Source organism: Trachurus trachurus, assembly GCF_905171665.1.
Source record: "Trachurus trachurus genome assembly, chromosome: 15".
NCBI classification, from domain to species: domain Eukaryota; kingdom Metazoa; phylum Chordata; class Actinopteri; order Carangiformes; family Carangidae; genus Trachurus; species Trachurus trachurus.
The window spans coordinates 27,981,777-28,009,689 of NC_139906.1; the positions used below are offsets into that span (position 1 = coordinate 27,981,777).

Below are 27,913 nucleotides of genomic sequence, written 5' to 3' on the forward strand. Positions count from 1 at the left end.
ATTCTGATTAATACCACTGTCCTGTTGAGTCATATTCACAGTCGGATCACCAACAACAAACTGTAGCTGCAGTGTTTTCACTGAGATGAGTGTTTCCTGGGGGAATTGTCTCCATTAAAACACACATGTTGTGCAGTTGGAACCACAACCACATGGTAAGACTTGTGGGCTTCAAGGATTGTTTCATATTTTGCTTCAACACTAATTGAATAATTTTTGTTGTATTGGGGTTGGTTTTTAATGAGCTCAGTCTCAATATAAATATGGACACATGTATTCTCTATGTATGTGATATTCATCCTGTTAGAAGAATCTTACTTTGCTGTTATAATAGGAATCCAACATGTCAAATTGCAGTTCTGAGTTTCTCAGTTTCACAGTGCGTAGTAGCCTACTGTTTTCTCACTTTTATGCACTGATCTGTGACATGTTTTTTTTAAAGCTGTCAACATAATACATAGACAGATCAAATAGAGCATTAAGAATCCTCACTTGATTCACATCTTATGTTGCAGCTGCCCATAGTTTGTTAAATGTATGCTATATATATTTTTGGTTATTTGTTAAATTATATTCTATTTTACTTTTTGTCTTGTTTCATTCTAATCTTGTCAAATTAAAAAAACAATCAGTTCTCCGGTAATCTCTCTCTCTCTCTCTCTCTCTCTCTCTCTCTCTCTCTCTCTCTCTCTCTCTCTCACACACACACTCTCTCTCTCACACACACACACACACACACACGCACGCACGCACGCACACACACACACACACACACACACACACACACACCGACAGACAGACAGACAGACAGAGGGATGTCAGTAAATGTGTCTTGTTCCTTCCTCCTCTGTTTTCAGCTTTTAAAATGAATAAATGAAACTGAAATTAAAAGATGAATGCATTGTAAGACACACTGTGGCACTCTCAACTCAATACGTTATTTTTCACATCAAGATTTTTACTTATTTTCTTGCTTGTTTTACTTTAGTAATAAGTCAGAGTTTTGTGAACTGCAATAACTGTTAACTTTATTTGAAATGATAATGGAACAAGATTCTGGACAGCGAAGAAGCTTTTACTCTTCCTCATCTCAGCTCAGAATAACATGAGGAAACTCTTTGACTATATCTGGTAACCTCTGATATCTTTGATTTCATTCAGACTGTCCACACCACTTCTCTTCTCTGCCTTTTTTCTGCAGCAGCTAACCGTCTGCATCACATCACAGCCTAATAGATGCATAATAGACACCTTTGGAAGTAGCTAATTTAATTGCAGGCATAGTTCACTCTTGACAATGTTGCTTTGACAACTTTGCATCTTTCACATCAAAGAAAGAGGGTTTACTGAGGCGGTTGATGACCAGCTTCTTAATATAGGTTATCTAGGGACGATCAATGTTAGGTTTAGGTAATTGGTTGGTTTAACTCGTTTCGTTGGCTACCGCAGGCCTCTGGACCGATAACAATCCCGGTCTACTCTGGACACGTGACCTGAAAGTTAACTCGGAGTTTGTTTTGCTCCAATGTTGCAGAAACATCAAGCTAATCATTTAGGGAGGAACACGTCCGGAAGTGGGCCTTTCCCTTAAGATTAAAGTCCCCGGTGTCATCATTTTTAATAATTGTATCGTTTTAATGCATTAATGCCAATAGTATACGATGTTTTGCAGAAACCCACATCTCGTAACATCTATGGAAACTCAGTTCACCTTTAACCCTTGTACGTAAAGTAACGTCATTTTTTATTTTGAAAAGCCCAAGCGGAAGTGCTTTGTTTTTGCGGTTGTCTTTACAGCCCGAGAACAAAGCAGCTCTCAGCTCCTCAAAGGAGTTGGGGCACGGGAGGGACCCTGTTCTCTGGATTTATGGACCCTAAAGTATAAAAGTATTGATTATTGATTATGAGAAGTCATGAAGACAGAAGATAATCTCTTTATGGAGCTACAATGATTTCTACATCTGGAGCCTATGGTCCGAGCGTTGAAGTTTTCCTTTGCCGAACTGGACAAACACTCGGTCTGTAACAGGTAGGTTGGTTAAAGTTAGCCGTTAGCTTGGTCTTACACTGGTGTTTACACCGTGTCTCTGTCCTCTGTGTGTCACCTCCACCAACTCTACTATAACTGTGTGTGTGTCTGTCTGTCTGTGTGTGGACACTGTCGGTGTCGGTGTCCGTGTGCGCTTGCTCGGTCACCGGCACAAACCGCAACACAACCAAGAGGAATCCGGTGGGACGTGTCGTACGAGTCATCTCCACCTGTTGGCTGACGTCAGTGCTAACCTGCACAGTGCACACATTGCAGACTGTGTGTTGAGATCAGATAAAAATCAGAGTCACATTTATTTGCGAAGTGTGCAGAATTTGACTCCGGTTTATCGTCAGTTTGCTTTTACACAAAAGACAGAATGAGGACAGCAACAACTGAGCAAGAAGAGAGAACACATAGCCTACAAGTTCTCCGTACTCATCAAACTCCCACTATAACCTGTTATACAAATGTATGTGTGATAATGTGTCTGTTTTTGGTGGTGTAGACATGCTGTCCTATATTCTGTCATCTGTGACAGACTGTGAAATTCCTATGGCAAGGCAAGGCATCTTTATTAGCGCATTTCATACCAAGGCAACTCAATGTGCTTTACATAAAGACAAAACATTAAAAAAGAAGCATAAAACAGAATAAAAACAAACAAAACACTAAAAACAGAATTAAGAGCAAGAGCAAATAAAAGTAAAATAAAATAAAATAAAATAGATAAAGTTTTAAGTTCTTAAAAGAGCTCAGCTATAAGCACGTGAAAAGAGAAATGTTTTTAACCTGGATTTAAAAGTGCTTACAGTTGGGGCTGATTTCAGTTCTGCTGGTAGTTTGTTCCACTTGTGTGCAGCATAACAGCTAAATGCTGCTTCACCATGTCTGGTTTGAAGTATAAACCCAGTAGAGCTCTGAGATCTACTGACTCAGGTCAGATAGTGAAGCACAGAGTCAGTAGATCTCAGAGCTCTACTGCGTTTATACTCTACTAACTTGTCATTCATGTATTCTGGACCTAAACCATTCAGTGATTTGTAAACCAGTAGCAGAACTTTAAAATCTATTCTGTAGCCGACTGGGAGCCAATGTAAGGTCTTAAGAACCGGGCTGATGTGATCTGATCTCTTTGTTCTGGTTAAAACTCGAGCTGCAGCTGTTTGATACTTTTATGGGACAATAAAAGGCATCTATCTATCTATCTATCTATCTATCTATCTATCTATCTATCTATCTATCTATCTATCTATCTATCTATCTATCTATCTATCTATCTAGTAAAGGTGGTCAGTTGATAGTGCCAATAAACAAAGAGGTAATAGTGCAATGAGATAGTAAACACTGGATTATAGGCTATGTCATTGGCAGCAGGGTTGTATTTTAGTATAGTAAACAGGATTTGGCAGCGGGACATGAAATTATAATTATAATCTATAATGTTTAGGACCCATAATTAATTTTAATTAATTTTAATTTTTAAGATCCAAAAATCATCTCTCCATGTCTCAGGCAACCATGGGGAAGTGAGCCAATCAGTAGATAAGATCTGAAACTCTTGTCTGATTGGGTCACACTGATCGAAACAAAATACAACAGATTTCAGGTAAACACTGAGAGACAAAATTTCGCAAGATTTGGATGAACAGGTAGAGGTGCAGGTCCAGGTCCAGGCAGGTGGGCCTGAGAGGCCGGGGTGACCTTTTAATTGTAACGTCACACATTTGAAGTGCTGACTGCTTGTTTTAAGGAAAATTAGGCAGCAATGAAGTTTCAAAAGTTTCACTTCCTCCAGTGGTCACTAGAATCTGGCTCCAGCAGTCAGCCAGTCCCCATAGACTTCCATGTTAAAATGTCCAGCTTTACTACAGAGAACATTTACAACTTGTTACAAAAAGCAGTCTTAGTTTCAATACCTAATAGGACTTTGACCTGCTTTTTAATCAAATAAGGCACACACAACTAACTCGGTGGGACACAGTACACAAAAGGCACAGATATGTTCAGCAAGAGAAAGTGATTAAATACACGTAGGCTACATACAGCCAGAACTGACAAGTGAAGCAAATTAAACAGATTCACAAACAGTTTTGTGTAACACTGATGTTATTATGGCATTAATGTGTTGTGTGAAGTTGCGCTGCTCTTCAGACAGAGCTCATGTTGATGTGATAATTGCAGATGGTCTCTCATTAGAGCTGCACTGAAAGGAGCTTCTGACAGGGATTAGGGAGAATAAAGAGAACTAATGCTTTAGTGTTAATTGTTGAATAGAAGGATAAGCTACAATAATATGAGTCATCGTGTGAGGAAACACTCAGATGTCATCCTGTTTTCTTCTGTGTGGCCTGGAGCATCAGTGGATTTGTCATTCTCAGATTTCCTCCATCCTTTGAATGCCTCACCTCACAGCCTGGTGTGTCCTTTATTGTTTGCATGGTAATGAGACTGGTGTTAAAACTTCCTCAGACAGGACCCCCACCTGTTGTCACCAAACAGTGTGTGAGTCAGAGAGCGAGAGAGAAAGAGAAACATGATAAAGTGCCAAATTATTTCCTGGTACCAGCCAAGACCCTGGTTTTCCAATCTCCTCAGAAATCTGTTAATGTGCTTAGTGCTCAGTGTCAGGACTGAGGCAGACCATTCCTGGTGTCTCTCTCACGTCAGAGGAATGTCAGAGGACCATGTTGGCCCTGGTCAGTTGTATGACTGACTTGGCTAAATGCATTTCCTGCAGAAAAAGGCACGTGAATGCTGAAGGCTGGGAAAAGCAATGCTGAAAAGGCTAAAGCTATGGCTAATAGGCCTCAAAACTGTAGAAATGTTAAAAAGGCAGAACATGTTGAAGTATAACAGCTGAAGCCTGCTCAAATACACTGGGAATTGACAACGGGCAAACATTGCTGAAGATGTGCTAAAAAAAGCTGAATGAATAGTTGAAGATTTAAAGGGATAGTTCACCCAAAATTCAAATTTCACTCATTATCTACTCACCCTCATGTCGACTAAGAGCTGTGAGAATTTTCAGAGTCCTCCATGCCTTCTCTGAGTTACGGGGGGGTCCGCGCAGCAGTATTTGTCCATATAATGGTTGTCAATGGATACCAACTTTTGTTGTAATGTCCCTCTTGTATTGAAGCCCCGACATGAGAAATTGTTCAGAAAAAAATTAAATAAGTCTATATTTTAAGCTTGTTTGTAGCTGAAGCTCCCATTGTCTCGGTTCACTGTGTCCGTGCAAATCTCGCGTGATTTGCACTGACCGGCAGAACAATTTCTCATGTCGGGGCTTCAATACAAGAGGGACATTACAGACGAGCAGTATGGAGGTATTTGGATGTTTTTTGGTGTGTCTTTTTGGACGAAGAAAGTTGGTATCCATTCACAACCATTATATGACAAATACTGCTGCACGGACCCCCCCGTAACTCAGAGAAGGCACGGAGGACTCTGAAACTTCTCCCAGCCCTTAGTCGACATGAGGGTGAGTAGATAATGAGTGAAATTTGAATTTTGGGTGAACTATCCCTTTAAAGGAGAACATGTGAGAAGAATGTCTGTTTACATGGCATGGTTGAAAAATGCGTGAATTGTTGAATTGAATTTGAATTGAAACATTAGTAGCCTATAAAGTTGAAAAAGTTAAGTATATTCAACTATTTTGAAAATTGACAGCATTGTTGAAGCAATACTAATATAGATGAAGCAATAGCTGAAGAGTAAAAGTAGAACTTGTAAGCAGGAGGCCGACTGATGAAGTGGTTGAAAAAAACAGAATTGTTGAAGGTTCGTAATTATATTTCTTAATTACCGTATAAAATGATAATCAACAACATTTTCTACACTACAGCGCCAACCTCCATGCTGCAGTAGTGCACCCTTAAGTCACCTTTTTGCTGGTTGTATCATAATAACAAGTGGTAATAATAACTTTATCAATGCAGCACTTTTCAAAACAAAATCAGTATGTTTACAACAAAAACTGAAATGTCTGTTTAAAGCAACGCAATGTACATTTTAGTACTCTGGTTGAGAAGGGCAACTGTCTGCTAGCTGTGTCGTAAACACTGTATGTACTGTAGTCCCGGAGAACCACAGAAGCCAACGTAAATTTGTTGATGGAGCCGCTGCCTCTGCCATTGCCGGTGCCAAGCAAAGAGGGTTTTGTGTGTCGCCGGAGCTCTTTTAGGCTGATCGGCCATGGGGCCCAGCACAAGGGGGCTGGTGTGTGGGTGAGAGGAGCAGGGAGACTGGGCTTGAGCTTGGTGTTTGAAGCTTAGTGGAACTGCGGTGGAAAGTTGCAGAGTGCAGTTGCAGACGGCGCTACGGAGATACAAATGTATCGGAGAAAGGGGTCTACAAAAATTCATAGATTTTCAGAACCACGAGACTTTCCTGAACATGCATGTCATTTTGATGTTCAGTCTGGGCATTCACTGGTTAGTGGAGTTAAAGGGATAGTTCAGCATTTTTGCAAATTTGCCTGCACATGTCCACGAGAGCGTTTTTGGAGTTGTTGGATTGTGTATTTGATGAGTTTAATGAGGGAATGGCAAAAGTACCATCCGCCTCCATTGCGTTAGCTGAGCAGCTCGCGTCTCTGCCCTGCCGATCTAAAAACAGCTTGCACTGACAATTAAAGGTAATGAACCTAACCTTAAAGGGATAGTTCACCTAAAATTGAAATTTCACTCATTATCTACTCACCCTCATGTGGACTAAGGGCTGTGAGAATTTTCAGAGTCCTCTGTTCCTTCTCTGAGTTACAGGGGGTCTCGGCGTAGCAGTGCATGTCCATATAACGGTTGCAAATGGATACCAACTGTCTTCGTAACAAAAAGACACACCAAAAAACACCCAAATACCTCCATGCTGCTCGTATGTAATGTCTGTCTTGTATTGAAGCCCCGAAATGCGAAATTGTCCCGAAAATTTTTTAATAAGTCTATATTTCAAGCTCCTCTTCCCGGTTCGTCATATTTGGACGAACCAGGGTCTGTCCTCTTCCCAGTTCGTCCAAATTTGACGAACTGGGATGAGGAGCTTCCGGTACAAACAAGCTTGTAAAATAGACTTATTTAATTTTTTTGGGACAATTTCGCATTTCGGGGCTTCAATACAAGACGGACATTACATACGAGCAGCATTGAGGTATTTGGATGTTTTTTGGTGTGTCTTTTTGTTACGAAGACAGTTGGTATCCATTTGCAACCGTTATATGGACATGCACTGCTACGCCGAGACCCCCTGTAACTCAGAGAAGCCACGGAGGACTCTGAAACTTCTCCCAGCCCTTAGTCGACATGAGGGTGAGTAGATAATGAGTGAAATTTGAATTTTGGGTGAACTATCCCTTTAAGAATAGGTAGGATATAGGGATTATGGCAATAGGCGATTTTGCCAAAATGTTGTACTATCCCTTTAAACGTAGGTCTCTATTTTCCTGGGGGCAGGGTGTCACAAACTGTGGACTATAGCTCTCTTTTTGAGGAGGTGTACGTACACTTTGGCTTGAAGAACAGGGTGTGTCTCAGTCCTGCCTCTTTGATCTATACAGCTTTAGAAAAGTCAGGTCTTGACTCAATACACCACTCAGCGCTTGGTCCAGACAATGGTTATCTCTGGCCTCCACTGCTGCACTGATCTTCTAGCAGGACTTCTTTGTAGTGAAACCCCTGCAGAGTGCAGACTGTTCTCCTCTGTGGTTCCCTGATGGTGGAACAGAGCAATCTCTTAAAAACTCATGTCTTCTGAGAGTACATCATTTCCTAAATGTAAAAATGACATAATACTTAGCACTTCAAACTTACATCAAGATTTCCACTGCACTGAAGAAACTTATTTTACTTGTAGGTTTGATAACAGTGCAAAATGACAAAATGTGGAGTGTGGTTACAGAGAACTTCCTCATTGTATGTGGTTGGTTTTCCTTGGAATGAAACTTCGCCCTGCAAAGTGGGTACACACACACACCCACCCACACACACATGCATGCACACAGAGTATGAGGGGAACTGTAATGTGTGAGCTAAACATAGGTGTTTCATGTCAAATGAACTAAATGGCTGCCATCCTCTGACCCTGTTTAGTCCTGTCCTGCCTGACAGGGTCAGGAGGTTCAGAGCAGCAGCAGATCTGGTTCCTGACCCGGTTCAGTGGTTTGGTTGTTAACACAGCTGTAACATGTGTCAGATTGTACAGCTGCAGAACCCTGATCAAAACATTGGACTTGGTGAGTGTGAGGTGAATATGCCCTGTAGGTCAGACGACGTGAGTCATGCACATGAACTCTCTGCTATTTCAACACACTTGCAGCAAAGTTCCAGCTACATGAAATCACATAATTTGTGTTGAAGATCTGTGGGCACTGACGTGTTGGCTTCTCTGCATAAAGACGTAGTTTTTCCACCTCATCAATACTGTGAATAAGAGTGACTCAACTGCTGTGACTGTGTGTTACGCAGGCATGCACACACACACACACACACACACACACACACACACACACACACACACACACACACACACACACACACACACACACACACACACACACACACACACACACACACACACACACACACACACACTGAGTTGATTTTCAGTTTCCTCTTTTGTTTTCTGGTAATCCAGTGTTGAATAATGCCTGTGTATTTATACAGGAGGAAAACCCAGAGTAAATGAGTGGAAGAGGATAAAAAGCATACCATACGTGTCTACAGGTCTGCTAACAGACCCTTGAGTCTACTGTTAGCTCTACAGATCTGTTTTCAGTTCTAGAGGTCTAATGTTGAGTCTATAGATCTAGTGACAGGTATACAGGTCTGCTGTCTGATCTGTCAGGTGTACAGGTCTATTGTAAGGTCGACAACTGTGAGGTCTACTGTGGAGTCTACAGATCTATTATTAGTTCCACTGTCAGGTCAACTGTAGTTTTACAGATCTACTGTCAGGTCTACTGTGAGATCTCCAGGTCTAATGTCAGGTCTACAGATCTGCTGTCAGGAAACTGTCAGGTCTACCATCAGGTCTACTGTCAGGTCTACAGATCTACCATCAGGTCTACTGTCAGGTCTACTGTGAGATCTCCAGGTCTAATGTCAGGTCTAAAGATCTGCTGTCAGGTCTACAGATCTACTGTCAGATCTACTGTCAGGTCTACAGATCTACTGTCAGGAAACTGTTAGGTCTACTGTCTGGTCTGCTATCAGGTCTACAGATCTACCATCAGGTCTACTGTCAGGTCTACTGTCAGGTCTACAGATCTACCATCAGGTCTACAGATATACCATCAGGTCTACTGTCAGGTCTACAGATCTACTGTACCATCAGGTCTACTGTCAGGTCTACAGATATACCATCAGGTCTACTGTCAGGTCCACATATCTACTGTCAGAACTTCTGTCAGTGCTACAGATCTACTGTCAAGTCTATTATCAGGTCTATAGGTCTACCATCAGGTCTTCTGTGAGGTTTACAGATCTACTGCCAGGTCCACTGTCGGGTCTACAGATCTTCTGTCAGTTCTACCATCAGGTCTACTGCCAGGTCTATGGTCTTCTGTGAGGTCTACAGGTCTTTGTTAAAATGACCTGTATGGTTATGGAGGAGTTGTTGGTTTCTACCGTTTCATTATTTCTTTCCCATCATAAAGATGGAGGTTGTAACTGGTGATTGGTAGATCAGCTGTCCGGTATAACCCCATTACTGCTGATGCTTCAAAAACTGCCCATTGACCAACTGCTCAATCTGATCCAGGCCACTGACTCCAAGTCCAGTTTGTGACAGAGTCCAGCCTCATTCTGTGTGGGTACTGGACTGGGCCATTCATTGGCAGAAAGCGTGGTGGTCTCAGGATCACATCTCTGCTTCCTGCCGATGATGATGATGATGATGGCTTCAGTTATTGAGCAGATCCGGTGGGTTTTCCAGGGACAGACAGGATCCAGTCTAGATCTATGTCCAGGCTCTATGGATGCAGTGTTAGTGGGTGGGGAATTGTGCCAGTGGGACGGATGCTGGTGGTGTTTTCCTCTTGTTTGCATGTCTTCACACAGCTGGCTCACATCAGCTGCTGTAACAGGATCCACCACATCTGGGTCAAGCCTGTGTGTGGAAGTGTGTGCATGTGTTCTCCCTCTGCTCAGCATTGTGTACATAAATGAGCACTCTTTGATAGAGGTTGTATTGAGTGACATTAAAATTCAGTGAGGTCTGTGAGGACCTCAAGTTAAAAGAAAAAAGGAATGTTTGTGGTTGTAAATAAGGCAGATGCTTCAGCTCTTGTTGTGTTGAGGAGGAGGAACGTCCTGTAGTTCCTCCAGAGCCTCCAGAGCCACAGCAGCTCAGCTTCTCCCCTGACTGGCTTCAGGGTGTGGTCGGTCATGGCGACAGTGTAAGGTGTGATTACAGGTGTTCAACAGACACACACGCACACACACGCCTCTGACTCAACCCTTCAGTGATGCTGGTAAGGTTAAAGGGATAGATAATTCACCCAAAATTGAAATTTCACTCATTACCTACTCACCTTCATGTCGACTAAGGGCTGGGAGAAGTTTCAGAGTCCTCCGTGGCTTCTCTGACTTACAGGGGGTCTCGGGGTAGCAGTGCATGTCCATATGTCCAACGGTTGCAAATGGATACCAACTGTCTTCGTAACAAATACCCCTTTCCCACTGGCCAAAAAACCCGTTTAAACCCGCTAACAATCGGCTTTTGGTGGCAGTGGGAAAGGCGCACCGAGCCGACGCGGGTCAAACGACTCGGCAAGCGACGCGGGTTAAAATCGCCTTTAATCGGCTCGGCTCCTAACGGCTTGCAGTGGGAACGCCAGACCCGCGTCAACCCGCTAATTTACGTGATGACACTGAACGTTACGTGACGCTACGTCATCGCGCCGGTCGCGTCTCATATCACGTACCAAAACAAAGCTCTGCTCCGCTCTGCTCTCATCCGAGACTGGGATCAAAAGATCAGAGAACACTGACCGAAAACGATAGAAAAAAAGAAAAGAAAAGAAGCGACAGTCTGTTTAACTGACGTGTTGTGCCGCGGACGTCCGTCATCCGGCCGCAGCAGACTCTCTGTCCTCCGCGGTCCTGGTGCTCCAGGTCAGCCAGCCAGAGAGTCTGCCTCGGCGGGCGGACACTCCGCGGCGGGCGGCTGTGGCATGACTGTGTGTGTCTCTTGCACCGCGGATGAGAGCGGGGCGACTGGTTTATGCTCTGTCTGATCCCTCAGCGGGGGGTCGGACTCGGCTCATTTTGGTCAATGGGAAAGGGGCCAAATGCCGATTGTTAGCGGGTCGACCCGCGTTTAAAAAACCCGCGTCGACCCGCTAATTTTAGTGGGAAAACGGCTAAAGAGACACACTAAAAAACATCCAAATACCTCCATGCTGCTCGTATGTCATGTCTGTCTTGTATTGAAGCCCCGAAATGCAAAATTGTCCCGAAAAAAATTAAATAAGTCTATATTTCAAGCTTGTTTGTGTCTGTCCTTTCGAGATTTTCCGCAAAGCTTTCGAGAAGCTTCCGCTACAAAACAAGCTTGAAATATAGACTTATTTAATTTTTTTCAGGACAATTTCGCATTTCGGGGCTTCAATACAAGACGGACATTACATAGGAGCAGCATGGAGGTATTTGGATGTTTTTTGGTGTGTCTTTTTGGTACGAAGACAGTTGGTATCCATTTGCAACCGTTATATGGACATGCACTGCTACGCCGAGACCCCCTGTAACTCAGAGAAGCCACGGAGGACTCTGAAACTTCTCCCAGCCCTTAGTCCACATGAGGGTGAGTAGATAATGAATTTCAATTTTGGGTGAACTGTCCCTTTAAACCAAACAAATTCCAGTGAATTGGAGGTATAATGTGAGACTTTTCTGTAAAAAAAAAAAAAGGTGACGAATAGGTTGTGAAGCAGGCTTTTTTATTAGCCTTAATTACATTTGTTGCTAGGTGACATCCAGTTGTCATAGTAGTAGTCATGTCAAGTCTACGTAAGGAGGTTGTGGTGGATGAATGAATGAAGACAGTGGCGTTTGATTCTCATGAGAAAATAATACCAGTTGTTTCTTTCTACCATTCATGACCATGATGAACATGACGACAAAGATTGTGTAATGTTGAGGAAGCATTCATTTTAACGCAACTCGTGATCTTGTTTCTAAACCTTACGTCATCAACCATGGCAGTGAATGTTTCAGCCTCCCTCTGTTTCTCCTTGATGTGAGATCCTGATGTGATTTTCCTCCACAGACGGTTCAGCAGACAGAAGGACTCGGAGAAGACCGTGAACGCATCATGTCCTCTGTCAGTCAGCCCTGCAGGCAGGAGAGGAAGGGCAGTTTCTTGAAGGTATCAGTCGCAAATCTAAATCCACACATGTCCACACATTGAGTTAACATAAAGATTGTCTGATGGAAGGCAAAGAGAACAGGTTTATCTTTTGACATTGAATATACTGACCTGGTCAGGTTAGTTATAATAATAATAATAATAATAATAGATTTTATTTGTATGGCGCCTCACAGAAAATAAATACATACAGAACATCTTATAATAATAGTGCAAAAGACACAGCATAAAAACAGCACATATAAAATATTAAAAACACAGCATAAAAGCACCAAGGAAAAAACAATGAAATGAAATAATTGTTGGTTGTGCAAGTAAGAGATCATGTGTTTGCAGGGGCGTTGCTAGGAATTCTGGGCTTCCTGAAAGAATACTGAAGTGGGCCCCTCCCCCTTGACTTTTTATTGACTCTTTTTTCTTAGACTGTGTATTTAAAACTTTTTTTTTACTTGTTTTTCTCTCACTCTATGTTCTTTACAGTGCTTGACACAATATTAGTCAGGGTTATATGCAGAATGATTTAGTCATAGAAAGATAAGGCTACTGTGGGTTTTTGTCATCATCTTACAGATCACAAAGTGTTAGTTTCCAGTCTCTGAAGAAATAGTAACAAGAGCTGATGGTGTTACCACACCTCACAGCTGAGAAGCTAAGAACCCTTATCACAGCAGTGTGAGGGTAAGATAGATACGGAAACACATGTAGAGATAAGATTTTATCCTTTCCAGGCATAGTTTGATAGTAGGGTGTGTTCAGTGGCGCTGCACATACACGCACACACAGGACGCCAGGGCAGAGCGGTGAAGTGAAACGGATAACCCTGCTGATTACCCGAGTTCACGTAAACTACAGCAGAGTTAGTGTTGGTATGTGCGATAAAACCTGTGCAAGTGAAAGGCCAAAGCTTTTGTCAGTACACCTGTTCAACCTGCTGTAACGTAACCAGGAAGAATGGGATATTTTAATGTAAAAATGATAAAATAACAGAAAGGAAGACTACTGTCTTATGTATAGAGTAAATCGCCTTGTTGTTTACAACTACTTCCGGGTAGAAAACCTGCATGTAATTTGAATGAGAACAGTAGTAACGAACGAGAGTTTAGCTATATATATATCATATTTTTCACGCCCTATCGCCGTTTAGACAAATCTGAAATGATTGAAGAAACATTAATATTTCTCTGTGTGTGTTTTGTGTGCGCTATGTGTTGTATATTTATTCCGTTTGGGGGAATCACAGTGTCTAGAAAGCATCAGTGGCTGCAGCTGACAGGGACAGCTGATGGCGGTAGCTAAGCTAACACCAGGACGGGAGCGTGCCTATGTTCCCACAGCCCTATGTTCCCTCAGCCCTATGTTCCCTCTGGACTCTCTCTGCCTATCTGGACTCTACCTATCTGGCCTGTCTAGCCTCTACCTGGTCTTTTTACTAAACTTAACCAACTCCTTTCTTCATTGCCTAAACCCAACCAATGGTGGGACCAAAGGGCTGAGGGAACATAGGGCCTAATTTCCAGTGACAACAAAAGTTAGAAATGAGGGAACATAGGGCTGAGGGAACATAGGGCTGTGGGAACATAGGAATGACCCCCACCAGGACGTCAGCTGTTAAAACCCTCCCGTTGTCGGACACAACATGAAACTACTCCAGTTAGCTCAGTCATGTTGTAACTCAGATATCAGCTGGAGAATTTCTTTTTTTATGGACGGTTTGTTGAGTCACTGAGTTATTAAAGTTAAACAGGTAGCTAACCGTTAGCCCGGCTAATCTATGATAACCATGACTAATTACAAAAATGTGCACACGTAAATAGTAATGTTTGTCCAATCATTGGTTTTATAGACTTTACAAACATCAGATTAGTCTAAACGGCGATATAGTGACATGAAAAAAATTATATATATATAGCGAAACTCTTGTCCGTCACTATTGTTCGAATGCTGGTTTTCTACCCGGAAGTAAACAACAAGACGATTCGTCCTATATGTGGGTAGATTATTTGCTGATGTAAAATGTAGTTAACTTCATGTCAGCAACTCTGACTTCATTGAACCAGTCATTGATGTGGAGATGTGAGCACAGCTTTACTGCCTCTTCCTTCCTCTTCTCTGGCCCCCTGTCCACATAAAAGCAGAATTCTAGTAAACAGTGGATGTGGATGTTGTCAGTGGAGTTTTTGTTAATGTGATTCTAAAGTGTCTTGAGGCAGTGAACCACAGAACCACCAGGTCAGACAGAGTGAGTTCCTATAAAACCGGCTGCCTCCTCACTCTGCTGATGTGATGTTGCTCAACACAAACATGTCCCAACAACTGGGAAACGAAACACATGAGGGCAGTGTCACAGAGAGAGGAATCGGGGTCAGTCTGAGTTCTAGGAAGAAGTGGTTTTACTGTGAAGGAGGGTGTTTTAGACGCCTGAGGGAGGAGCTCATTAACTTCCTGTTCTGCCCCGTCAGATTATTTATACACACACGCACGCACACCCCTAGTGAAAACAAACAGCACACCCTGTGTACAGTGTGAATTATTCACCTCTGTTGAAAGTTATGAATCAGTTTACTTTGATTCATATAAATACTGCATTCATGAAATAATCAACCACGCAAATTTTCTTCAGGCATTAGTTTAATAAAGATGATTACTATTACTATTAATTACCAGTGTTTTTACAGGAAAAGGGCCTAATGCAAGCATACAGCATGGCTGGCTTTTTTTTTTTTTTTTTTTTTTACTTCCTCCCGTTAGCAACGCCAGCCCATAGCCCTGCCCAGAGATTTACAACATACTTTGTTGTGAATGGACCCAAAGAAACGGCCTATTTTCGCGGCCTAAAAGAGGTTTTACGTGAAAAAAATACACAGTTCTATTGTTCGCTATAATATAATTTTTTCCAGCCCTTCAAAGTGCAGGAAAAACACAGTTTTTATTTGGAGCTAACCAACTGCTGATCGGCTGGACGCTAACCCTGGGCGGAGGGATACGTGAATTGGTTATAGGTCCAAATAAAAACTGTGTTTTTCCTGCACTTTGAAGGGCTGGAAAAAATTATATTATAGCGAACAATAGAACTGTGTATTTTTTTCACGTAAAACCTCTTTTAGGCCGCGAAAATAGGCCGTTTCTTTGGGTCCATTCACAACAAAGTATGTTGTAAATCTCTGGGCAGGGCTATGGGCTGGCGTTGCTAACGGGAGGAGTGCAGAGAGTCTTCTACTGCAATTAAAGTACTTAGGGGCTATTTGTAGATCATACAACCCCACTTAAAAAAAAATGATACTATCCCTTTAAGTTGAGCACAACTCTGTCTCTGTACAGTGCCTTGCAAAAGTATTCATTCCTCTTGAACTAGACTTGTAGACATGAATGGACTATGAAAAAAATAGTGTCCATCAATGTAACCATCAATACAAGACATATACACAAGGCAAATAAGCTATAAAAGCAGGAGTAAGATAATTATTTATAGGATTAATTTTAAACTGATTGATTGATTCAATTTATTGTCATTACACATGTTAAGAACAACAAGGTGACAAAATGCAAATTGCATCCGACCAGATGCAGACCACAAGAAAGTCAGCAGAAACCACTGAACACACTCCTTAAGTTGAGCACAACTCTGTCTCTGTACAGTGCCTTGCAAAAGTATTCACACCCTTGAACTTTACCACATTTTGTCACGTTACAACCACAAACTTGAAAGTGTTTTATTGGGATTTAATGTGATAGACCAACACAAAGTAGTGCATAATTGAGAAGTGGAAGGAAAATGATATGTGGTGTTGAAGATTTTTTACGTAAAAATCTGAAAAGTGTAGCGTGCATATGAATCAGCCCCCGAGTCGACACTTGATGAACCACCTTCAGCTGCAGTTACAGCAGCTGCAAGTCTTTTGGGGTTTGTCTCTAGCAGCTTTACACATCTACAGCTGCAGTTTTTGCCCGTTTTTCTTTACAGAACAGCTCCAGTTGAGTCAGATTGGATGGAGAGAGAGAGTCTGTGAACAACAGTTTTCAAGTCTTGCTACAAATTCCTTCTCAGTAGGATTGAGGTCTGGACTTTGACTGGGCCGTTCTAACACATGGATATGCTTTGATGTAAACCAGTCCATTGTAGATCTGGCTGGATGTTTAGGGTGGTTGTCCTGCTGGAAGGTGAACTTCTGCCCCAGTCTCAGTCTTTTTCTGCCTCTAAACAGCTTTTCCTCCAGGATTGCCCTGGATTTAGCTCCATCCATCTTCCATCAACTCTGATCAGCTTCCCTGTCCCTGCTGAAGAAAAGCCCCCACAGCCTGATGCTGCCACCTCCATGTTTCACACTGGGGATGGTGTGTTCAGGTTAATGTGCAGTGTTCGGTTTCCGCCACACATAGAGAGTTTTGCATGTAGGCCAAAAAGTTACATTTTCTATTTGTAAAAAATCTTCAACACCATGTATCATTTTCCTTCTGCTCCACAATGATGCTCTACTTTGTGTTGGTCTATCACATTAAATCCCAATAAAATGAGGCGGTGTTTAGCTCAGTTGGTAGAGCAGCCGCCCCATGTGTTGAGGCTATAGTCCTCACTGCAAGCGACCCCCGGTTTGAATCCTGGACCGAGAAGCCCTATCCTGCATGTCATTCCCATTTCCTGTCTCTCTCTCAACTGTCCTGTACATTAAAGGCCAAAAAGCCCCCCAAAAATATACTTTAAAATCCCAATAAATTACATTTAAAGGGACAACGAGGAGTTTTGGAAAAGCGAAGCGTTTTCACGCTACATTTTTGAGCCTCCGCGCGCACCGTAAAATTCTTTGACCGGCGCAAGACAGACTCATGTTTTCATTCATCAAGAATTAAAGTCAGAGGTTTGAAGACGATCACATACCGCCGTAGTTCCGACCATAAACGGCAATTCGGCGGCGTTATTCTCATGACTTGCCATGAAAACCTAATAATAACAAAATAACAATATATTTATCAAAAATGGGCCCATTAACAAGTGTGGGTAACGTAGATTCATCCACATTAACGAGAGACTTTTTTATTGTCGCGGAATTTTTCGTTCTGGCGATGGAGAAACTCCTCGTTGTCCCTTTAAAATCCCAATAAAATACATTTAAGTTTGTGGTTGTAACGTGACAAAATGTGGAAAAGTTTGAATACTTTTGCAAGGCACCCTATGTATGTACAATGTGCATTAGGATCCTGGGTTTGAATCTCTGACCCTGTGATTAGGGAACAACTCTAATGTGACAAAATGTGGAAAAGTTCAAGGGATTTGAATACAGACACTCTGTATGTGCTCACTGATCTCTGAACTGTCACTGACTCTTGTCTCGTGTCCCTGCAGCTCATCGACTCGTTTGCCTGGGAGCTTGGCACCTTGAAGAAGGAGATGACCGTGGCCGAGCCTGCAGAGGGAGACGGCAGCACGGAGCCAGCTCTCAGGTCAGTGTGGAGTGTGTGTCTGTAGGACGGTTTGGCTGTGTGGTGCAGTTCTCTGTGGCTACCAGCAGAGGATAGCGTACCACTGACTGGCCTCTGTGTTTGCAGTGTCCTGTGGTGTGTGACACTCAGCTTTCACATTCCTCCCATGTGTCTCTTAACGTGGATATTAACTTCTTAAACTGGCAGAAAACTCACTGATAGTTTTCCATTATCAGCTGTTAATAGAACAGTCATCATTTGTCCACTCTGGCCCTGACATACTGTGTTTATAATAGTTATTAGTAATTCCTACACATTTGAAAAGTCCAAACAAGCTGAACTCCCCTTTTCCTGCAGCAGTAGAAGCAAGGACTTTGGTAGAAGTAAGTGAAGCTGTGGAAGGTAATGAAATAACTTGAGGATTAAACAGTAGACTCCTCCTACTTTTCAGCAGGGAGAAGTCTGTTTTTGTCGGGGAGCCTTTCTTTGTTGTTGTAATACCCGTGTCAGCCACAAGAGGCCCCACCCAACCCCTGTCTAAATATGACCAGAGGCATTCATGTTGTTTCCAGGAATTTACTTCAACTGCTGCAGGAAAGACTGAGTTAAGTTTCCTGTTTTTTGTCACATCTGCAGGAGAATTCAGTTTTTTCCCCCTCTGACGACTGCGGAGTTTCCACTGAGCTGATGAGGTTTATTGAGAAACTTTAAAACGGAGAGGTTGAAAAACTAGTCTGGAGAGGTCTACACTGTATTAGTAAAACAGGAATGTGCTGAAAAATAGATATAACCAAAACAGTTAGGATAAAAAAAGGAATTACTAATTGATAACTAACTAACAGACAGATGATAACCAAAAGATAACTAACTGATAACTGATTGTTACCAGCGCTCATGGTTGAATGGTGAATACAGTTAAACCACTGCTAATCACCTGTTGACGGTATCCATCGATCATATTGAAAATCATTACTTGGATGTGACAGCTGATTGGAACAGAGTTACCCTTCCAGTCTCCATCAGCTGTTGTTTTATTGATGCTTGTAGACAAAGTTAGACAAGACTTAGCGCACCTCCAGAGGCAGGTGTCAGTCTCAGGGACCTTCATCAGGTTCATCATATTACCGTGTGGTTAAATAGATACAGTGGGCCACGTGGGCCAATCAGAGCACACACTGGAATGACGTAATGGAAACACGTAACAACTATCAAAAATCAAAACAACACAACCATATGAGTAGGCTACATGAATGGACAGTGAAATAAATAGTGTCCATCAATGTAACCATCAATACAAGACATATACACAAGGCAAATAGGCTTTAAAAGCAAGAGTAAGATAATTATTTATAATATTTAATTTTAAACTAATTGATTGATTGATTCAATTTATTGTCATTACACATGTTAAGAACAACAAGGTGACAAAATGGAAATGCAACCAGAGTGCATACGTAGTTTAATAAATAGCATACAATAAGTACAGGAAGATGATATATAAATATAATATAAATGTCGTAGTGCAATTATACAGATTAAAGTTGGAGATGCACCGATCCAGTTTTTTCCGATCCAATCCGATACCGATACCTGGGCTGAGCGTATCGGCCAATACCCGATACCGATCTGATACTACTGTTGAATGAATGAACCGTATACCTGGCCATGTGGGTGAAGGCATCAGGCTTGACATAAACATTTAGCCTTGTTAAAAAAAAAGGTAACAAATTAACAGATATAAATGTACTTAATATTATTTATTAACAAATAACAAAGTGTACATTAGCAGCAAAAAGAAATAAATAACACTAGCTGTAACTGTATTGCTGTTGCATTATTGCCTTATTGATTGATTGTGCTCTTCTTATTCTGAGGTTTTTAAACTCTTAGTCTCCGTAGATTGCAATAACCATGAAGTCTTTCTCCTGGTCTGTCCCTGTGTGCAGCCTGGGTGAAGAGGTGGGGGGGCTCTTCTTGCAGCCTTCGCCCTGTGCTGGGATTGGAGTGGGCCCGGCCGGAGCCAGAGACTCGGGCTACGACTCCCTCCACCGACGGCTCAGCATTCTGGACCGGCTGATCCAGACTCATGCTGTGTGGCTGCAGCTGAGCCTGAGCCGCCAGGAGGCCCGGCTCCTCCTGCAGAACCAGGATGCAGGGGTAAGCTGCAGACAAGCATGGAAACTCTGCATTTGGGGGTACTCAAGTCTTAAATGGAGGGGGGCAAACCCTAGATACAGAGGTCATGTCATAAATAACATAGACACACCGTCTGAATGTCACTCTGCAAGTCCTTTACTTTAAAGGGATAGTTCACCCAAAAATGAAATTTCATTCATTATCTACTCACCCTCATGTGGACTAAGGGCTGGGAGAAGTTTCAGAGTCCTCCGTGGCTTCTCTGAGTTACAGGGGGTCTCGGCGTAGCAGTGCATGTAACGGTTGCAAATGGATACCAACTGTCTTCGTAACAAAAAGACACACCAAAAAACATCCAAATACCTCCATGCTGCTCGTATGTAATGTCCGTCTTGTATTGAAGCCCTGAAATGCGAAATTGTCCCGAAAAAAATTAAATAAGTCTATTTTTCAAGCTTGTTTGTAGCGGAAGCTCCTCTTCCCGGTTCGTCAAACTTGGACGAACCAGGGTCTGTCCTCTTCCCAGTTCGTCCAAATTTGACAAACCGGGAAGAGGAGCTTCGAGAAGCTTCCGCTACAAAACAAGCTTGAAATAATTTCGCATTTCGGGGCTTCAATACAAGAGGGACATTACATACGAGCAGCATGGAGGTATTTGGATGTTTTTTGGTGTGTCTTTTTGTTACGAAGACATAGGGATGAGCGAGTACAGCATTATCTGTATCTGTATCTGTATCTGTTAACCATATGAATTATCTGTATCTGTATCTGTACTCGGAGTGGGCGGGGCCTAAACCGGAAGTGGGCGGGGTTTAACCCAGAAGTGGGTCGGGTTGTCTTGAAATGGGCGTGGCTTTAACCGGCATGTTATTTTAAGCATGCAATTGACATGGGTTGATCAGAAATTGTTATAGTTATTGCTAATTAGAAAACTGTTTACAGGACAATACAACACATGCAGTTGCAATTATTAAGGAAAATGTAATGAACAAGAGTTTTCATACTCAACAACTTTTTTTTTTAACTTTAAATTTTTTTTAATGATCAGTGGGATTTTTCCTTTTTTTTTATTTTATTTCCACACCAGGTGTGTGTGTGTGTGAGTGAGTGAGTAGCCTAAGAGAGAGACAGAGACAGCTGAGTGTCAGCTTCTCTCTGTGTATCACTCATTATTCTGTATCACTGATCATGAGAGAGAGAGGGGAGGGGGGAGAGAGTGTAGCTTCATTTGTAATTTATACCACTACTATTTTTTATGAAATACAGCAAGAAAGTGTCAGACACTCAGTGCATGAAGTTAAAAAAAACTGGTTAGAGCCAGCTGACGGTTCAAAAAAAAAAAAAAAACTCCGACGACCGGCAGAGAGAGAGAGAGAGCGTGTGGGAAAAAAAAAAAAAATCTCCGACAGGCAGAGACGCAACGCGAGTCGGCACCACGTCTGAACAAAGCCACGTTTACCAGAACTCTACTGGTTCATAAGTAAGTAGCTGAAGTAAAAACAAACCTGAAGCTGAAGAAACGCTAAACGTTAAGGGAAAAGACCGGCGAACCTGAGTGACTGAGGGAGAGACAGAGAGAGACAGACAGCTGTCAGCTGTTCTGTGTGTGAGTGATCAGAGCGGACACAGCAACACACCTGCATGTGTGTAGGGGAGGGGCTGTAGCCTATCACAGAACGCAGACACAGTCAGCTATCCAATGAGGATTTTCATTCAATCTTTTCTTTTTTTTTTTCCCCCCCCGAGCACAGATATTGACTCGTATTACTCGTTTAATACTCGTACTCGGCAAAAGTGCTTTATCCGTACCGGATACTCGTTTCAGCCGAGTATCCGGCTCAACTCTACGAAGACAGTTGGTATCCATTTGCAACCTTTATATGGACATGCACTGCTACGCCGAGACCCCCTGTAACTCAGAGAAGCCACGGAGGACTCTGAAACTTCTCCCAGCCCTTAGTCCACATGAGGGTGAGTAGATGATGAGTGAAATTTGAATTTTAGGTGAACTATCCCTTTAAGAAATACACAGATCTTCAGTCATGAGGGAACTGGACTGACTGCTTGCTTTCTCTTTACAGACATTTGTGGTGAGAAGGTCAACTACCCTACAGAGGAAAGTCATATCTCTACGAATGGACCAGGACTCTGAGGTCCCTGTCAGAGACTTCCCTGTCAGGGAGAGCCAGTACAGTAAGGACCTGAACTCCTCTTCATCTCTTTGTTGCTCTATTGTTGTTTTTTTGTGCAGTATAGTAACACTGCAGTGTTTTCACGCCTTTATCTGCCACTCTCATCAGCTTTACACTGAGACAAGTTTGTACTGTTAACCGTATCACTTCCCACAATTAAAAGGAAGCGGTGACTTCAAAGACTGAAGACAGGAGGAGGCGTTATCTTGGCATGATGCACAGATGATGTCATAGTATCGTCTCATAGACACATATAATTGACATATTTAAAGTGTCATGTCTTCTCTAAATGAAACTGTAGCTGTAGAAGTTGGTGCACATGCCAGTGATTCTGACTAGCCAGCATTGAGAGCCACTATGTTGGGTTGAAAATCCAACCCAATTTAGAAAAAAAAAAAAAAAGTTTCACTTTACAACTGGAACAAAGTGAGATATCTGGAGCTAACATAACTGTAACATAACCATGCGGCATCATCAATCATCACGGTGTTGTGCAGGTTTCATTATTTCAGAATCTACCATCATACAGTATTTATAATTTCACATGTAATACCCACATACTTTAATGTTTATAGGACAGAGGCAGAGTTCAATTCCAAATCCTACATCTGCAGAAAGAAGCAGGGGGATTTACTGATCTAACATGTTTATAATGCATATCATAGCAATACTAATGCTATGACTATAGAACAAATCGCCTTGTTGTTTACAACTACATCCGGGTAGAAAACCAGCACGTAATTTGAATGAGAGCAATAGTAACGAATGAGAGTTTAGCTATGTCATGTGTTTCACGCTACTATCACCATTTAGACAAATCTGAAATGATTGAACATTACTATTTGTGCACGAGCAAAGCAGTGTTGTGTTTATTCAGTTTGGGGGAATCACAGTGTCTAGAAAGCATCAGTGGCTCAGCTGACAGGGACAGCTGACGGCGGTAGCTAAGATAACGCCAGTAGCTAAGATAACGCCAGTAGCTAAGATAACGCCAGTAGCTAAGCTAACGGCGGTAGCTAAGATAATGGCAGTAGCTAAGCTAACGGCGGTAGCTAAGATAATGGCAGTAGCTAAGCTAACGGCGGTAGCCAAGATAATGGCAGTAGCTAAGCTAACGGCGGTAGCTAAGCTAACATCAGGACGTCAGCTGTTAAAACCCTCCCATTGTCAGACACGACATGAAACTACTCCAGTTAGCTCAGTCATGTTGTAGCTAAGATATCCGCTGGAGGAAATATTTTTTCATGGACCATCACTGAAACAGGTAACGGTTAGCCCGGCCAATTTACGATAACCATGACTAATTACAAAAACATGCACACACAAATAGTAATGTTTGTCCAATCATTGGTTTTATAGACATAACAAACATCAGATTAGTCTAACGGTGATGTATTGACGTGAAAAATTAGATATAGCCTAAATATAAACTCTCGTCAGTCACTATTGTTCTCATGCTGATTTTCTACCCAGAAGTATGTGTAGCCTAAACAACAAGGCGATTCCTTCTATTGTTTTCTCTTTTGGGCTGTAGCTTATGAAAATGAAAATGTAGGACAGGCATGTAAGCATTTGCTTCAGCCTATGCCTTTTCAGTCATTCCTCACACCTAATTACTGTGTACAGTTCTTTTTTATGTCATCCTGAGAATGTGTAAATAAATTATTATCATCTTTTTACTAACTGTATTCTGTGTAAAATACAATACTAAAAAAATACTAATACTACTATGAGACCAAGTCTCAGATGGTGGCTCCCAGAAGATTTTCTCTGCTCTCATAACACAATCACTTTCCTAACGTAACAGCTTGTTTTATTTAAGTGTCATGCATATTTTGTTTGTGCCCAGCCCACATGGGCTTATAAGACACTAAACATTTAAATACATAAATTCAAGAATGGCTATAACGTGTCGTCTTAAAGGAAAAAAAAGCAGCAAACCATGATTTCATGTGGGATATAATCCTTTCCTTTCCAAGCTCCATCAATGAATCTAGCTAGAGCATAGAAAACAGCACAATATATCATGTTCAGACATCCAGAATAAGTCTGGGTTCTTCATCTGTGTTCAGTGGAATGGTGCAGCTCAGCTGGATGAGAGAGGACTGACCCAAGTCTGAGACAGAAACCGAGCCAGACTCTGACTAGACAACAGGCACAGTGTGTGTTCTGGACTGAGCTTGTGCTGTCAGCACTGTGGTCTCTTCTCTTTTAAGGCTTTCTACCAGCGTCTACCACTGTTGTTCTCCATGTGTCAGTGAACTCTTCATCAGGTGTCCTCTTCCTCCTTTATCACTCTTCTTTTCTTTGTTCTATTTTTAGTCTTTAAAAAACTTCCCTCCAAACAGTCCCGTCAGTGACGTGTTTTGGTCTGTCAGCAGCCATGATTACCTGCAGAGAGTATGTGCTCTGTGTGAGTCACTGCGGCCTGCAGCTCTGATCACTGCTGCAGTGTGCTATGAGGGCAGAGAACAGTCGAGAGAGAGAGAGAGGCCTCATGGAGGACGTGGATGTACCAATCAGCATCATTGTTCTCTGCTGAAGACACCAGACAAAGAGACAGTGTACTGACATCTCTAACGCATGACGGTCCAAGCTCACTCCAGCATGTCAACCTTTAAACGTTAACCCGTCGTTGTCAAGTCAACGTGTTAATTGACATGGGCTCACATCTCTACAGTGTATCTTCTTTAATCTCAGCACATGAGCATGACTGACTGTCTCTCACTCTGACACAGTCATGTTATGTACATGCAAAACAAGGGATACGCCAACATTTTTTTTTTCGTGTCTTGCCATCACTCCCGAGTCCATGACAAGCAGATAGACACCATCCTTTCGACTGTGCGTGCAGTAACAAGGGAGATACGGGCAGAGCTGGCACACCGCTAATTAAATTAGCTCAAACGCTGGAAGTGCATAGGTAGTGTTAGCCTGCCTCCACCTAAAGTCATCAGAGAAACTCTTCAGCAACTCTAAACGGAAATCAGGGGGCCGATCTTCGTCTCAGAGCTGACAAAACTCTCCGGTAAGGCATCTTGAGCGGTCAAATGCCGGTAACGGGACGAGATCGGTCAAAACGGAGGGTTCAAGCAAAGACGGTTTATTTTGGTTCAAGCTAGCTACATCGAGGGTCGGTTAGCTTCCTATTTCAAAATAAAAGCACAAATTCTATCGTCATGGTTTTCTGTATGTAAAGGGCAACGGGTGTTTTATTTTGTTAAAGTAACCGGAAGTGCGTTGGTCACAACAGCTAGCTTGAGTAGCGCCGAATTCGTCCGAACAAAATTGTAAACAGCTGGTATTTAGACAAATTAACAACACACTGCTGATCTAAACGGCTACTTTCTCGCCTAAAAATGTTTGAAATGTTGATAAAGTGATATATTTACAGAGTTTAGAGCTAAAATGAAATCGGCTTCTGACTGCTGATTTCGGCTCGGGTAGGAGGCAGGCTAACACTACCTATACACTTCCAGTGTTTGAGCTAAGCTAATTAGCGGTGCGCCAGCTCTGCCCGTATCTCCCTTGTTACTGCACGCATAGTCGAAAGGATGGTGTCTATCTGCTGGTCATGGACTCGGGAGTGAGGCAAGGCACAGAAAAAAAAATGTTGGCGTATCCCTTTAAATCTGTCTTTAAGACCCACCTTTCCCCATGGCCTTTCCTAACAGGTGTTTAGTCTTCTCCCCTTTGTTTGTTAAAGCAACCTTGGGTTGAGGCACTATACAAATTTGAGTTATTATTATGCAACCACACTGATGTTCATACCCAGGTCACATTAGCTTCACTGGTAGAAGTTTTGATTCATTCAACCACCTGTTTGTGTTGACTGGTCTCAGGTGTTTGTGCTCTGCCCCCTTCACCACTGAAACATGATACAGATTTAGAGTGAGCATGGTTGGGAGTTCTGTTTTTTTACTTTTTCTAATTTTCTATCTTAAAGCCCAGGTACGGAGCTTTTAACTGGATACGCAAAAGTCTCTGGTTTCTGCTGATGTGTCTCTGTTACCTACAACAGCAAATGAGCCCATCAGTGTGAAGATATGCTAATTCTATACCTCTGGAAGGCATGGTTGTGTCAGACCACTGACGAAACAAATAGATACATTATGATGTTAAAAAAACAAAAAAAAAAACAAGTCCCGTCTTCTTTCCGACGTTTCTAAAACAAATCTACACGCGCCGGCCAGACAAACGTCTTCATGACAGTGGGAAATGCAGTCTTCATTCCGCCGCTTTTGTCTACAGGGACCACCAAAATCTACACTAAATGAAAAGTCTGTACAGGGGCTTTAAAGGTCCAGAGTGTAATAATTCAAGGTCAAGGTTTATTAGCAAAATACTACCATGAATATATTTGTATAAGTGTATAATCGCTATAAAATAAAATTAGTTTGGTTTTTGTAGCCTTATAATTATTCTTTTATATCTACATATAAGAAAGGTCTTGCTTGAGAGTGTCCCCATTTTGCGCCGCCATGTTTGTACGGCAGCCCCAACGGAGAATCCAGCCAACCAGAGAGCACGATTCAAGAGTTTCGTTCATAAATAAACCAACGAAGAAGAAGGAGGAGGAAATGGCAGACATATCGTAAAACAAGTTCACTTGTTTACCACTTGTTCACTGAGCGCTAGCGAGTGAGTGAGTGAGCGCTGCAAACTAGAGTCTGAATGCTAGATATCACGGTTTTCCCACCTATTTTACACACTGGACCTTTAAAGGATAATTTCTGTTTTTTACAACCTGGACCTTATTTCTAGCATAAAATACGATCATTTACTCACCGAGACAACCTCTCGGGCTTGGAGGGGAATAGCACTAGCGTATCATAACAAATTATTGGTGAAATGAACAAGTTTTGCGGCGGATAATGTGTTATTAAGAGGCTGCATTGCGTGCCCCGTGTTCTCGCATTATTCGGATATACGCGCCGCTCCACTGGGGCTGATTTCGTCAAAACGACTCCAAATGACACCAAAGTTGTCTGGGTGGGTAAATTATCGTATTTTATGCTAGAAATAAGGTCCAGGTTGTAAAAAACGGAAATTATCCTTTAAGAAAGATTTCCATTACATTTAGTGAATCTTCTCTAATACCTAATGGTGTAGAAGGTCATTGATAAAGGTTGGGGGGAGTTTCTCCTTCCACTCGAAGAGTCTGTTGACTCACGGTCTTCCTCTGCTCTGATCTCCTACAGCGTTCTCTCTGGAGGGATCGGGGCTCAGCTTTGCAGACCTTTTCCGCCTGGTGGCGTTCTGCTGCATCAGCAGGTGAGTTCACCGCTGCCAGTCACTCACTCCCCCAGTACACAAACAGGTGCAGTCCGGAGTGAAATAGATAACACTGCAGGTTGATTGAGATGAATGATGAAAGAGATGAATGATAACAGTAAGAGTTTCGTGCATCATGGGAAGTTCCCCAGCAGTCTGGGCCGATAACATCATTACTATAGGGAAAGTTTCAGCTCCACCTATCAGCTGTATCCACAATGTGTTTCCTCATCTTCAGCTGCTATGTAAATCCCTTTGAGACAAACTGTTTGTAGAAATGGGCTATATAAAAAAATTGCCTTGCCTCCTGACACCACTGACAGGTGCAGTTGGGTATATTGAGTATATAAAATGCTTGTATTTATTCTTTCCTGACTGTGTTGCCTAAAGAAAGCTAATGAATGATTTGAACAGGAATTGCTGTCTGACAGAGTCACTGCGTAGGTAGGACAGAGTTGAAGGTCAACACAAACAAAACTACAAACCCACAGAAGCCAAG

At 42.2% G+C, this 27,913-nt stretch overlaps 1 protein-coding gene across 2 annotated transcripts in view; it reads left to right on the forward strand.

Moving 5' to 3' along the window:
• The first annotated feature begins 1,837 nt into the window (after positions 1–1,837).
• The window catches only part of LOC310998073 (ras and Rab interactor 2-like), a 54,711-nt gene continuing 28,635 nt past the window's right edge, over positions 1,838–27,913 (forward strand). The window contains exons 1-6 of one of the 2 annotated variants that reach the window (XM_083987959.1): positions 1,838–2,033; positions 12,299–12,397; positions 17,736–17,833; positions 19,759–19,969; positions 22,030–22,141; positions 27,342–27,414. In XM_083987959.1, coding sequence (XP_083844085.1) covers positions 12,344–12,397; positions 17,736–17,833; positions 19,759–19,969; positions 22,030–22,141; positions 27,342–27,414 — 548 coding nt within the window. In that variant the 5' untranslated portion in view covers positions 1,838–2,033; positions 12,299–12,343. The remainder of the gene's footprint in view (positions 2,034–12,298; positions 12,398–17,735; positions 17,834–19,758; positions 19,970–22,029; positions 22,142–27,341; positions 27,415–27,913) is intronic. The other variant, XM_083987958.1, reaches the window with a different exon arrangement.